At 25.0% G+C, this 15,807-nt stretch overlaps 1 protein-coding gene across 1 annotated transcript in view; it reads right to left on the reverse strand.

The window, feature by feature from the left end:
* The window catches only part of Pgant2 (polypeptide N-acetylgalactosaminyltransferase 2), a 41,348-nt gene that overhangs the window by 25,095 nt on the left and 446 nt on the right, over positions 1-15,807 (reverse strand). The window contains exon 2 of the mRNA XM_035096260.1: positions 1,058-1,227. Within this exon, the coding sequence (XP_034952151.1) occupies positions 1,058-1,227 (170 nt within the window). The remainder of the gene's footprint in view (positions 1-1,057; positions 1,228-15,807) is intronic.

Consider the following 15,807-nt stretch of genomic DNA (forward strand, 5'->3'; position numbering starts at 1 on the left):
TTGTTTAATTAAATTATTCATGTATAAAAAAAATATTTTTTTTTATTCTTCAATAAAACAAACATTGAATAAAAATAATTGAGAAAATGTGATAGGTGAGTTTTAAATGACAAAATTCTGACGAATTTAATAATTTTCTAGTAAAAAAATATTTAACTTTTCCACTGGCAGTTTAAAAAAACATACATGGAAATATTTTTGTTGTAAAACATATTACTATAATTCTTTGTAATGGATGTATCTTAACTTTTTGTTAAAATGTATATTCACTATTTAACTTCCTTTTATTTGAATGCATTTAATTGCTCTAGAGAGAGAGAGAATAAAATATTTAATAAATGTAATTAATTTGCATCATTTATATTATAACAATATAAATAAATAGAATTATTAACTTTATTCAAATAAAGTATTAACAATATTTGCTAATTATTTAATCATCATTATTGAGATTAATTCAGGTAATTATTTTCAATGAATTATCTTTGATAATCTCAACAACAATGAGAAAATAAAAATAAGTATTAATTAGTAATTGACATGATGTCCAGTGAAAATTCCTGAAATACACTCAAAATGTCAATACCATCACTACTACATTATGTTTATTCAGTTTGAGAAAATGTACGAAGTATCAATCAATTAATTAATTAGTCTATCAGTCAATTGGATTAATCAACATTTCAATCCTTATTATATTTTAATAATATAAAACAAAGTACATAAAGTGACATTATGTTGATAGAATATTTTATTAATGTAATTAAAAAAGTTACTAAAACGATAAATATGATAATGTAATTTTCATTAATATAATAAAGTGAAGACAAGTATAAAAAAAAAATAATACTACGATGTTATAAAAAGCATTGAAGAATAAACATTACTGGTTTTACTAGTAGTGAAAGAGAATTTAAACACGTATTGATGACATATTGGTGAACCATTGAGAAAACTGTGAAACGAGTCTACCATGAAAATGGTCGTTATGGTTTATTGAACTTTCATATAGAAGGATGTAGTTAATCATCATTTCTGCCGAACTACCTTCACTTACCCTCGCTCATCAAAATAATTCCATGTCACTCTGGGGTCAGGCGTTGGAGGTTGCAGAAGCTCGGATGACATGATCATCATAGTGCTATCAGAATCTACATATCCGTTGGATACCCCAGTAGAAAGAGCTAGAGATATGGACTCTTTCAGTCTTAATGCTCGATTTTCACTCTGAAACAAAATATTGCTGTTATTATTCAATTGATACTTTTTTTTTAAAATAACTTTTACATTAAAAAAACAACTAAGTAAATTGAATAATTGTGTAATTCTAGCTATTTTGTGAGTAATAGTTTATGATTTGATATAAAATAAAATTTTTTACAATGAAATCAGGATGCAATATGAGATTTAATCTTTTAAAATGAAGTCATGGAATTTTTACTAATTCTTTTAGCCAATGTAATTATATTTCAATAATATCAGGAATTAATAAAGAACTTGGTATTTATTTACTAACATTCTTTATTAATACTCATGATCCTACTCAATAAAATTTTGATTGAATATTGATTTAGTGATGATACCAAACATTTGAATCTTCAACATGAGCTTTCTGAATGATTAACATGATTGCATACATTCTACAATATATTTGAAATATAAATTTTATTTATTATTGTAATAGATTAAATAAAACTTGCGAAGAAAATCGACCACTAATTTTAAACTTTGAACACAAAAATAGAAAATATCTTGATCAGCTCCAAGAAGTGTGAAAATCTAATCTCCAAGCTCAACTAAAAATAATTCAATATATTTTTCCATACTCTTTGATATGACACATGGGAAACATGTTCATATATTATTTGATTGCTGATGTCTGCAAGTAATAACACATAAGAAAAAGTTCTTCTCTTTTTCCGATAATAACGTCTTAGTCAGCCTGAAAGCTGTACATATACACATCCAAGAATGAAGCAACTTTATACAGACAAAAGACAAAGATTATAATCTCTTACTTGTGGAGGCAGAAGTAAGGAACGCAAGCATGAGATTTATGTAAAAGATAAAATGACAGAAGTTGTTGAAGAATTTAACTACTCGAGTTGCTGGTTTTGCGAGAATCTCGCCAAGAGGGAATCTGTAAACAATATTGAAGGAATTACTGGTAAGATAGTTTGAACAACATGGGATTTTCTTTATAGGACGATTTAAAGTGTCTTCTAAATAAAATACTATTCTTTTATTATATATTTCTTCTAACTCATACCAATTTTTCATCATTTCAAATAAAAACAACAAAAATTATACGACAATTTTTCATAAACTTCTTTCATTATTAAAAATGACTATTACTATGAAGAATATTGAAACATTCAAGACATTTTCACGATAAATTGGAAATCTGAATTAATTCTTGACTTGAAGGAAATGGATTCAAAGATTTGTTCACTGACGTTTTCAATATAAGTACATGAAATAATGGAAGCAACGATTGGAGGTAGTTCTTACATAGACTTTGTTGAAGTAAGGAAATTGAACCATTTTAAAAAGTTTATTCAGCTTCTTTTAATCCTACTTACTCACAAAACACTCATCTCTACACAGATCATCATACTCTCCAGTAAAAAGCAATAACATTTAATTTATTTTTTCTAGAAATCAATTTTTCATCAATATCTATCAGATATTCCATCAACCACTTCATGATATAAACAAAAAGATACTGAATTTTTTTTAAGGATAAATAATGACCAAGTTGTAATCTATTAGCTTCAGTTTAATAGATTCGATCCAATAAAATAGGTAGGAATGCACTGATACCAACAAAACAAAGCATTCAATAATGCATTAGCCATAGACTACCATGAACAAAAGCTAGCCATTTAAATCTTTTTCTCTTAAGATCAGTGATTTAAATCTTCTTAATCTTCTTAAAACTAAACGTTCACTAACAAATTTCATTCCATTTTGCTGATGATGTCAGAGTTACTCGATAATACCTCTGCTGGATTTCATCATGATATTTTCCATTATTTTAAGCTCAAGTTCACTTCTATGTCAATACTAGAACCAACAGAGTACAAAGTATCAGTTGTTATTAGTAGATTCGTAGTATTGGGATTTAAAATTGGAATTTTTTTGTTAAATTTCACGATCTGAACTGCTGAAAGAGCTAGAAACTTTGTGAAAAATATGAGAATGAGAGTTTGCTGAAGAAATTGTTGTAATGTTAGTGTTGTTGGAAAAGGATTATTTGAAGTGTATTTTTAATAAGATTAGAAACTATGCTCCATAATGACTTTTAAAATAAAAATACTTTTGAAGACAGTTTCTAACCCTTTGTAACAATATTATACAGAGGGTATAACATCTTGTTCTATAACAGGATTAAAAGTTACGATCCGATTTAATAGGAATTTGTATGTACATGATAATTTAGGTGAAATTATTAATCATTTTATTATAAAAAAAACTTATAATTAAATATAAAAAGGTCTTCTATTTAAATTTTTTTTATATTATACTTTATTATTTAAAATATCGAACGTATTATTATTAAAATAATTTTTATTAATAATAATTATTATTTATTATTTAAAATAGAACATTATCATTGTTGTTTTACTTTTTTTTAATTTAAAAATGGGTTTAAATGATTTATTAGCTGAATAAAAATCAATATCTCTGTTTTTGTTTTTAAATTAAATAGAAATTTATAAATCATCGAATTCGATTTTTCTCTACCTATGTTCATATTGTTATTTACCAGCAATGTTTACAAATTTACTGAATCGAATATAATCGAGAATTACTTTTGATTATACGCTTATTTTATTTATTTTTTTCTATCCAAATGACATACTTTTGTTAATCTCAACAAAAACCTTATTCCATTAAAAAATAAATTATTTCCACAATATTGTATTAACTTTCCTCTTTTTAAATATAAATAAACGTACACGAGAGAATAGAAATGAAGATTGAAAGCCGTTTCTAAGACGTAGTCTCGTAGAGTAAGTAAATTGCACAATTTTGGAAAAAGTTTATCAAACCTCTCCAACCCTATCTCACTTGCTAGCAAAGTACAAAACTATCTTAAAAAGTATATATATATATATATAAGATAGTAAATTCCTATAAGAACTTAAAAAATCTACAAAGTACAAATTGAAACCAACAAAGTTGGGATTACTAAAATCAAAGATATTTTCACTTGAGAGATATTTAATCAAGCATGTCTAGAAGCAAAACGTTGACATGACATGTTTAAAAAACGGTAATGTAATTGGGCTTGTAGATTGTGTAGTAGTGAGTAGAAGAGGTTGGAGCATAGCAAACGTTGGGAAACATATCAAGTGCTGGAACACATCAGATGCAGGGAAATTAGGAGCAAGTAACAAGATGAGACCAACAGAGAAATCGAAGCATCACCAGATGGGGAAATTGAGGTCGACTTGAGGGTGGCTTTCAAGTCTCGTCTCAAAGTAAGGTGATTTATATTGGATGTTATTTACGTGAATAAGATAGCATTTGTCATTTCTCAACTTATTTTAAATTTTATTCCTGTGCTAAATCCTCTAGAATAAAATTTAAAATAAAATTACTGCTGAAACATGTTGCAATATAAAAGATACAATATTACATTGACATTTTTTTTTTATTTGCTGAAGAAAAATGAAATCATATTTTATTGATAAATTAATGTTTAGTCTTTCCACACTTATATAAATACCTAGAAATAAAGAAAAAAATTTAATCAAATATTTTTCTTCATGTTAAATTGGTACAGTGTCTTCTCCCAACAGGATTACTTCATCTTCTTTACTCTAATAAACCATTTATGATGATCACCAAAGACATCTAGGCTAAGTGAGAGGTAGAAAGTACTAGATGACTATGTTTTAAAAGATGATTCCAAAGCTAATAATTTATTTTAAACTATTGCAGTATTTTATATATATATATTTTTTTAATCAACATTTTAATTAACCAAATTGATAAATTTAAATCTGTTTATTTTCATAAAATATACTATTGTATATAATTCTAATCAGGTATTAATTTCACAGAATAGTTATACAATAAAATCATGGATATTACTCTGTGATTCTCCAACTGCCTCGTGGCTATTATATTTATACAACGATATCTACAAATAAATACCCCAAATAAACAAACACGTTACCACATATTCGTTAGAATAGATTATTTAACAATCGAAATTAAAAACTAGAATACGTGAAATTCACAAAATAATTAATCCTCTTTTATCTTTTACAGATCAACTTGTGGTTTTATTCAGATATATATTATGATTTATATCTGTCTCTGAGGTATTTTATCTTTTGTGTTGAATGATAGACTCGATGGAGTAATCAAAATGGTATTGGAATCAGTTCAATAGTCTTCACGTTGTGAGTGAATAATTCTGAAAGATATAACTTGGTATAATACTTCTTATCCATGTCTAAAGATAACTTGAGGAAACTATACAGTACAATTATCTCAAATAAGCAGTATAGTTCTCTCTATGACTATTATTATAATTACTAACTATAATAATTATACCTTCATATAAACACTCAATAACAAATAGATGAAAAGTAGAATTAATTATTAACAAAAATATTTGCTGGTCTCTTTTTTCATGCTTCACAAGTTTTATTTATTTATTTATTTACTTATGAAATAGCTTGGACTGAGTTAATAAAATTTCTTTTTTCTTTTTTATAACAAAACTTTGTTTGCCTATGCTTTGAAAATGGTTTCAACCAATTTCATTTACTGAGAATCAATAAATGCAATTGAAAATCATTTTACGTTGATTCTATCGAATTTAATTAAATTGTTTTGGAATTATTTTCTAAATTGAAACAAAAAATTGACAGTAAAAAAATCTATGTCTGATTTATTTACTTTATTTTGTTCAATGTTTTGCTATGCTTCAAGAATCAATCTATGCTTCATTATTAATCTTGATAGATATTTATCATAAAGAAGCTTGAAAGTAAAGTAGACTAATAATGTAATAAAAATTTTTGCTTTCAGATGACCAACTATCCTATATTGATTTTGAATCATTCAACCAATGAAGATGATAAAAATGAGCATAATGTAATTCTGCTAATAAGAAAGCTTGAAGGCTCATCACCTTATTCACCATTTGTTATGACTTTGACACTTTTATATGTCAGTTATATAAAAACTTACTGTAATGCAAAAAATCAATATATGCATGATAAATTTAACTTCAAGTGGTTACGATAATTGTCAAGTACCTGAACTAATTGAATGTGAAAAAAAAAAAAGAAAGTTAACTTATGATTCGCACTATGACTTTCAATTCCATACGTACTGTGAATCGAAACCACTGATATTCTCTTAATATAAACCGGTTTCATCGAATTTAGAGCAGTCAAGCAGAGTGATGAAAACATATATTATCAAGATCCGTTATAAGGCTGTAAGGTAAGCACGTTACTCCACTTTATTGCTAACTATTTCATTCATTTTTCAATCCGCAAATATTTTAGAGTACCTTTTGAATTCAAAAAGAATATTACTTCCATTATTTTATTTAATGGATTTGAGCAGTGGCTTTTTTAGACGAAAAAAACTTCATTGGCAAAAAAGTGTACCCAATGAAACATGCGGTAAAAAGTAGATGGAAAATTGGAGAATAAAATTCCAGTCATCAATGGTGCATGTTGACTGAGGTCAAAAAAATGATTGAGAATTGAATGAAGGGTACGTAGAGAAATTAATGAAGGGGAAAAATTATTGGGAAGTTTATTTATTAAAAATTAAACTCAAGTTCTGATCACTTTCTTAGGTTGCTATTTGAATCTTATTCTAGAGTCCTGAACATGGTTCTTTTAATTTTTAAGGATTCTGGTCTAATCTTCTATTATGGTCATCCATCAACTGACCCACAAATATAATGACAAATAATTTCTTGATATTAAAACTCCTGATATTAAAAACAGAATAATAATAATTAATTATTAATTTAAATAATAATTTAAAAATTTTTTTTAAAATTATTATCAAGAAATAAATTCAAGACTCACTTCTATTGCTTTCTATTTTATTATAATATTGCAAAATAAAATAATAATTTTTTTAAAGATTATTTATGCTTTGCATAGCTAGTGATATTCAGCAAAATAATATTACAAATTAATTCAACGATTATACAGCTTGGAAACAAATGAACTAGTATTAAAGGAAATAGAAATAAATATCGCTTTTAGTATTGTATTATATTTCATTCATCATCCAGATCATCTAACAACTTCAGTTACTACTAGCTATGAGCTTTGTAGTGTAAAAGAGCCTGAGGTGATGATGGTGATGATGAGAGAGAGAGAGAGTTTAGAGAAGTTTTATCTGTAATAAATGTGTGTTTGATGGTTTGAAAAATTTTTAAATGAATTCGTTGGATGTAGTGAGAATTATTAACATTGAAGTATCAAACTTCCAAGCTATTGATTAACTTCATGGTGACTAAAATCGGTCAAAGTGTTCTTGAGACATTGTGCCGTGCAAAGTTTTGTTTCATACAAGAATTTTGTTGAAAATATTACATTTTTCCTAGTAGTTATAAGAGTTTCAAAAACGATATATTTTTTATTTTTATTCATAAACTTTATATTGTTGTTCTGAAAAAGAAAATTAAATTTTTTAATAAGTTTTTCTTGATATTTTTTTAAAAAATTTGTTTATTTTTTCTCGTTAGAAAAATGTTATGTTTCAAAGTTTTTAAATTACTTGTTAACGTCTGCTATTATTTTAGTTTGTAAAGTACACATGAGGTGAATATCTATCCTAGTGAATTCCCAAGCAAACATTTCAACTACACACATTTTTGGTAGGATTAAACATTTTTTTTTTTTTTGATAAACAATAAAAAAAAACTTAAAATCTTTTGTTGAAAGAATTGTACGATAAAAAATTTCCTTTTATTCATAAATAAAAAAGAGAAAAAAAATTCCAAGTTATTGCCATTTGAAAAGCTGGAGTTAACTCCATTGCATATGTGCTACTTGACATTCTACGAAAGTATATTCTCTGAGAACTAGATCAATGGATTGCATCTATTCAGAATAAATAAGTGAACAATGTATTCATTATTAGCAATAATTAGCTGATGAATAAAATATTAGCTAAAAAATTAAATTAGGGTAAAGTCGGGATACTTGCCACCCCCTAAAGATTAAGTTGAATAAAAGTATTTTCTTTTACTTTAATTAAATAAAAATTCATACTTTAGTGTAACATTTTATAATACCTAATGGAGTTAAACAATTACCATTTATTGTATCTAAGCAATTAGGTGAGTATCCTGGTATGGCAAGTATCCCAACTCTACCCTATTACTACATACCAAAATATATTTGTAGACTAATTTAACTTTAAAATATAGTTTTTTAAAACAAAAAATATTATTTTGTTTATCTTTTTAATTTGATATTAAATAAATTCCATCAATCATTTGCAAAATATCAACTATGATTGATTATTTTTTTATTTAAATAAAAACAATAATTTAAAAAAGTTTTATTAAAATATTTTTTCCATCTAAACTTTCTCTATTACTTTTAATTTAATCTGTCATCAATGTTGTTTACTCTCATATATATTTATCAAATGTTTAACTAAAAAATATTATGACTTATTTTTTTAGCAATGCATTATTCACTCCATCTTGCTCTAGAGCTGTTTACTATGTAATCAAAAATGTTATAACATACATTGCTAATTATAGGTATTTGTCACAATCAATACCACAGTATTATAATTCCTGATAACTTATAGGCCAATCCATACCTATGTTTTAAAATTTGAATCAAATATTAAAATATAGAACATAATATAGTAATATTCACTTCGACAGTTTTACGATTATTTATGATTTACTTATAACTCACTATTACTTGATGGCTACTACATTATTACCTCACTTATACTTTTATAGACAAGGCTGTCTTCGATCGATTCTAATGTTAAATTTTCTGCTGGCAAGGTGAGGAAAACTACCACTTTAGGCATTGAATCATTTACAAAAATTTTTATTTATTTTTTTTTCTACTGCATCACTGTTTTGTGTTTAATAAAAGTTCAGAGTCTAAGCAAATAAAGTTTCTTTGACAATCATATTTTTCAGATGAAAATGAGAGACTGTTGGTGCATAAAATTTAATCCTGCAATTTTTTTCCACTAACGACAAATAAAATAAAACGATATTTCATTCCAACTGAAGAGTTTTAATTTTCAATTTAATTAATTTTTGTCAGTGAATTAAAATGTATTACACACAGTTCAATGAAAAAAAAAATGAATTAATAAATTACGTCATTATTATGCAAGAAAATAGTTGATAAAACTTTGAAATATATTTTTTATTGACACATGAAGGGTTATAAGAGGGCGGTTTGTTATTAAATTTGCATAGATGTACTCGTTACTTCATATTGGTTATAAATCTATTGGATTGATTGTGACATGAACAATTGTAATGTCTATGTCTATTTGAATTTCTTTAAATAATTATTAAATATATTTTAAACAAAGTTATCAATAAATGGTAATAAAATTCAAGGATTAAGATTAATAATTATTGATAATCAACTTTTAGTAATTACTAAAACTTATTTTTTTCAATTTAAAAAATATATTTACATCATAATAAATTAATGATGATTAAATATTTATTTATAATTATTGTTACTAAACAATAAAATATTTATATAGCTATATAATCCATTGTCTCAAGTATAATTGTAAATAATAATTATCAAAACTGTATAGGAAGGTCATATTGAACGTTATCAGTAGCAGCTACCCATTATTTATAAATTCCAAGCGAATAAAAATGAATATTAACATACAGCCATTATCTCAATTGACTTGTAGAATAATAATTAAATCTGAACTACATGCAAGATAAATTGACATAGAAGGTATTTTAAAATTTACTGAACCTCCTAGGGATATTCTTCAAAAATGAAAGTAAATGTAAAATATGCATTACGACTGGTACATTTTATTCAGGAAATGTTCAAGATATATACCTCATTTAAATTCTGATTTTAAATAGACAAAGACACTTTTATCATCTATTTTATGTTTTCGTCGTTACACAGAAGGGTACATTCTCTGCTACACATGTTCGACATATTAGCATTTGTTATCACAAACATGCTTCAGTGCATTAATACGTTGAATAGACCATTAGCATATCAGCCAATATTTTCTCAGACATGATTCCACTTGGGGAGAAATATGTTGCTTTTATCAACAGTAAACTCGTTGTTATTGTGATACAATCAATTAATATATTCTTAAACTATGAATTGTAAATTATTTATTTTTATTATCAAAAAGATGAAGAAAGAGGCATTTTTTGGAAATGAGTTAAAAACAATTGATAGAAAACTAGTATAACTTCACAAGTATTAGAAGTAAGTTAGATTTCTAGATCAGAGAAATGAAAACTAGGAAAAAAAGAATGGAAATTTTTCCAATTATTTTTAAGTTTCCTGATTTATGTTGAAGATGAGTTATTTTTTGTTGGAGATGGTTGAACTAATTCGATTCAAAATCTAATCAGTTTCAAGTTACCTGGAGATATATTAGAAAAAAGGTTTTGCATGAAAATCAATTGAATCTTTTTTGGATTATAATTAAAACATTCCAACGGATTGTATTGTTTTAGGAAAAGATAAATAATTAAATGGCAACTGAATATTTATCATGCACTGGAGAATCAGATCTCTTGTATATTTATCGTCTAGATGAATTAATAATTTTGATTTCTTTAAGTAAGATTGATTTAATCTACTATAGAATCATTGATTATTCATTGTTACATCAACAATCATTCTTAAACTTTATTTAACTATAATATGAATTGGAAATTTATTATTAACCAACGCTATAAGATTGCATTACTCATGACTTATTTTTAAAATAAATATTATTTTTAATGAATTATTGGTAAAGATTAGAGATAGTCAGTTTCAACAAAACAACCAACTAATTTATTTAACTGATAATATATAGAGAATGCAGGCTTTTATTCTTGCTATCCTGGAGCTAAGCTAAGACTGACTGAAATTTATATAGCCTACCCTGTCCCTTCTTTTTAATTATTTAAATAGTTCCACTTATTTATTACAGTTATTAAAATTATATTATTGCAATTGATTTTAATAATAAGAAACTTCTTTAAACAAAAAAATGTCTTCTTTCATTAAAAATGATTCTTTATAATTTTTAAATCTAAAGCCACATGTTACAATAACATTACTGTAAATTATACTAAATTCATTCGCACCATGCGATCATCATCCACGTTATCATTTCAAATTTACTGCTAAATAAACATGACATGATAAACCTCAACTATCATCAGGAAAACTGATAGACAGAAGCTCATATAATTTTCAGAACCATAAAAAGTACATTATTCTGTAAAAGTAATTTTTAGGTGATAGTTTTATGAATGATAAAAAAAATTTCAATAAAGAATATAAATAAAATACAAAAGTAAAAAATTTATATCATTTGAATGAATCGTTAAACTACTATCACGTCTTTACGTGTGTAACAAATCGAATAATCCAAATTCAAACGAGAAATCTTATTTCTTCGTTTATGCATCCATAAATTATTATTGTGACTGTATGGATATAGATACAGAGTACCATATCGTATTTTATTGCTCACCTATGTGTGTACATGTACGTTAACGTTTACTGAAACAAATTGAGCATGTTAACACTTCAGTACGACCATGTGCACTTCTAATCTGATTAATGATGACAATGCACGAGTGGAATAGTGATAAAAAATCGTTAACATTGATTGCTTCTAATTTTTTATTGATCAAAAAATGTACTTTTTCTTTTATCTATCATTGAATTATACAGATTATTGATCGAAATATGAAGTTATAAATATTTCTTTATATTTAATTTGATGAGATGACTACACATGAACATGAGAACAAACATATGATGAATATTACTACCATACACAATTGCCTAAAATTGAAAATAGATTGGCATTATCGAACGCACTTGATCAAATATTTTCCACTGGTCAATAGTGCTTACCGAAATATGTATACATTGCGTTGTTGGCGATTAAATGCGTTGTAATTACTAAAGTAGCATAGTTGTAATCTATGTGCAAGCCTAGAGGCAAATAGAACAATGATTTTGAATTTTAAATTACAATATTCAAGGCTCATTATAATCATTATTATAATTACAATTTTAATACTACTAATTGTCCATTTAAATTCAAATTTTATTGTTAATTTTAAGGATTGTTTATTTTCTTCCAAAGCTGCTCATTTTTAAAAATTACAATCAATTTAATGAGTCTTTTTGTTTTTAATGTTCAGCATAGATGGTTTTGATACAAAATAAGTTTTTATTACAAGCTTTTATAGCAAGAAGATGAAAAGCTAAAATTTTTATAGCACTCATTTCTCTTCTAACATTTCTAGCTTCTGGTGAAAAATTAAATTCAATTAAATATAAATACACTTTGCTATAAAAATAGTGGTTATTACCCATAACTTCAATCTTGGGCACTGGTTGAGAGTTTTCATTGATACTTTTTCGATAAAATATATATCAAATTATCCCTTTCATTAATAAGTTTATCATTTAAAGACATTAATATTTTTAATTCTTTATTATAAAATAAATACCATCGTTATTGGTATAAACTAAAAAAATATAGTTTCTCAAGATGATTGTATTTCCAACTTATTAGTGATATTATATTTGTTAGAAAATATATAAAATCAAAGTTTGAACTTCATTGACCTGAGGCTTCTATTTTTAAACTTCCTTTACTAAAAGAGAAAACTTACATGAGCTACAAAAATTTTTTTTTTATCTAAAAAACATTACTTATACATTGATTTCTACTGATAAATAATTTATCGCATCTTCTGCTTAATTTAACCTTCCGATTTCTAAACTAATCTAATAAGGAAATGAAATCCTTTTAGACTTTTATTTAAATAGGAAAGAGAATTTTACACATAAATATTATCAAGTATTTACTTGTTTTATGTAATAATAATAAATGAATGAAATTAATGAAATGATGATTAGGTAATAAATATGTTAATAGTTTTACTTGGCTCGTAATTTATTTTATTTAATGACTTGTCACAAAGCAAAATGTAAAAGAGTGTTCCTTTGAATGAAGAGTAAAATTAGATTAACATATAAATTTGAAAATGTGTAGTACAGTGATCTTATTCCTGTCCTTTCTTTGTGAACAAAAACAGCATAGAAGAGCCAAGTTTCCTTTTATAAGGGAAGCTTTATTGGGTTGAGGACATAAGGTAGTGGCAGCTTGGATAATCGCTATAAAGTTCTTCATTTTAATTAAAAAGAACATAGTGTTATCCTGTAGAAAATATTAGTCACGTTATTATGAGCTATGTAACATGCAAAATGTGGTTAATACTGGGGCTTTAACACCATGCATCAAGGGACAGCTTTTCTCTCTGACCGCAATATTCTTACTTTATCTTGATAATGTTGGAATAATAATAATGATGATGAAAAATAATGTTACACGTGATATTTTCTTTGAAAATTCACTTGTTAAATTACTGAGGGATAGGGATTTATTTATTGCTGAGATTCTATGATAATTATTAATAGTTGGCTGAGAAGAGTGGGTTTAATAATGATATAGAGGTAATAGAAGTCAATTGTTCTTGAATTTAAACTTTATAAAAGGTCTTCAGGAGGATTATATTAATAGGAAACTGGTATTGTAAATACTGATAAGATTGATTGAATAGTTAAGAATTAAATTTAAATTTTTTTAAAAAAAAAAAAAGATATTTATAATTATAAATATAAATAAATATTTAAATTAAAAAATATAATGAGGTAATAATTAAATAATTATTATTACAAACAGTTAAAATAATTTTTATTTGAAAAATAAAAGAATTATTTAATTCTTAAAGTTAAAATTAAATAAATGTACATAAATTGAACATTAAATATTTCAAACTGTTTTTAATAAAAAAAATTAGCTTGAAAATTTTTAATAAAATGTTTTTTATTAACAAGAAAAGAGTTTAAAAAATTATAGAAAAATTTTATCAAATATCTGAACCATATTTGTGTGTTTAATTAAATTATTTGAGTAATTAAAAAATTTAAATACAATTCTATTTGAATTTTATTTCATTTCCAATAAATAATAATTTATTGTAATTACAAATATAAATTTAATTGGTTGTTAATATTGATTCTTATAAACAAAAAATAAATTTTATTTTAATTTTTATCATCATCATCATTATTATTATTATTATTATCTACAAGATCCAATTAAAATTATCTGCAAGTTAATTGCAAAATACTTCATTAACAACAGGTTTATTTGCAAAAAAAACCTAAAAATCATCATAATTGACGTAAAGTAAGATTCGTTAAATCGAAAAGATTGGTATCCCGATACAATAATAACGCAATAAAGCAATGGCGGATATAAATGCTAATTATTTTCGGATTAAACTTGATGAAACATCCCAAAACGATTTTATTCGATAAGCTGTTTACATTAGGAAATAAGATTGATAGAGGTCGTACAAAATAAAATAAAAATGAAATATGTATCGAAGTAAGAATTTGAAAAAGTGTATGGGATATTGATTGAACATATTTTCAAGATATTATGTGATGTACTGACTTTGGCTTTTAGTTAGATTGTGTGGAAAAATCACCAACAAATACAATGACCAAGTGTTCGAAATGTATGTAGTCAACGTTAGTACATAGAACTCAACGGTAATGGCGTGCAAATAACGAGTGCAACAATGCGTGCATCAATGCACAGCTATAAATATTAAAAATTTATCATCTGATTATTCTGCTAAATAATTCTCAATTTTCAATCACTCTGAATCTCGAGGCTTTGAATTATGTTGTGGTCTTAATTGCATTAATTCTGGTGGATTAATTGGCGCGGAAATGTAAGAGCGAAAGAATAAAAATTCATTTCATTGTGTAGATAGAGAATTGAGTTGGATGTATATAATAGTAATAGCGAAAGCACATTGCTGAAAACGCTCCAGTTTCACCATTAAAGTTCAAAGGGAAGAAGAAAAAAAGAGTAACACTCTTTGTTTTTATTATCTATTCTGTAATTGTAGAACGTAGATAATAAGATTTTGTTATTTAACTTAAAAATTTAACGATAATTACTTCATTTTAGTATCATGGAATATCCTAATATGAGTTTAGATACATTTAAATTTAAAGACATTTAAAAGAATTTAAATTTTAACAATTAGTCACATTAAAATAATTTCTAAATTAAATTTAAAAATAATTAAAAATTATTTATGCTAATCTACATTATTTTAAATAGAAATAATTATTTTTACAATTTAATTATTTATAATTAAGATAACTTTTAATTACAAATAATAACGATAATATCTACTAGAATATTTTGAATAAAATATTAAAGGTGAATTTTAATTAAATTTATCCTTCCATGAAAATAGAAATAATGTTTTGATAAACAAATAAAAGATTTTGAAGATGATATGAATTAGATAAAATTTTTTAGAGTAAAAAAATATTTAATAATTATTGTAAATAGATTTAAATTATTCAATGAAATTTTAATTAATGTATGTAAAAAGTAAGTCATAAAACAAACAATTGCCATCAAAGTACGTCATAATAATAAGAATAAAAAAAAAGATAAAATTTATTTTTGAAAAATGATTATAAAAACAAATAT

Source organism: Chelonus insularis, unplaced genomic scaffold, assembly GCF_013357705.1.
Source record: "Chelonus insularis isolate UGA/USDA-ARS -01 unplaced genomic scaffold, ASM1335770v1 contig_139_pilon, whole genome shotgun sequence".
Taxonomy (NCBI): Eukaryota; Metazoa; Arthropoda; class Insecta; order Hymenoptera; family Braconidae; genus Chelonus; species Chelonus insularis.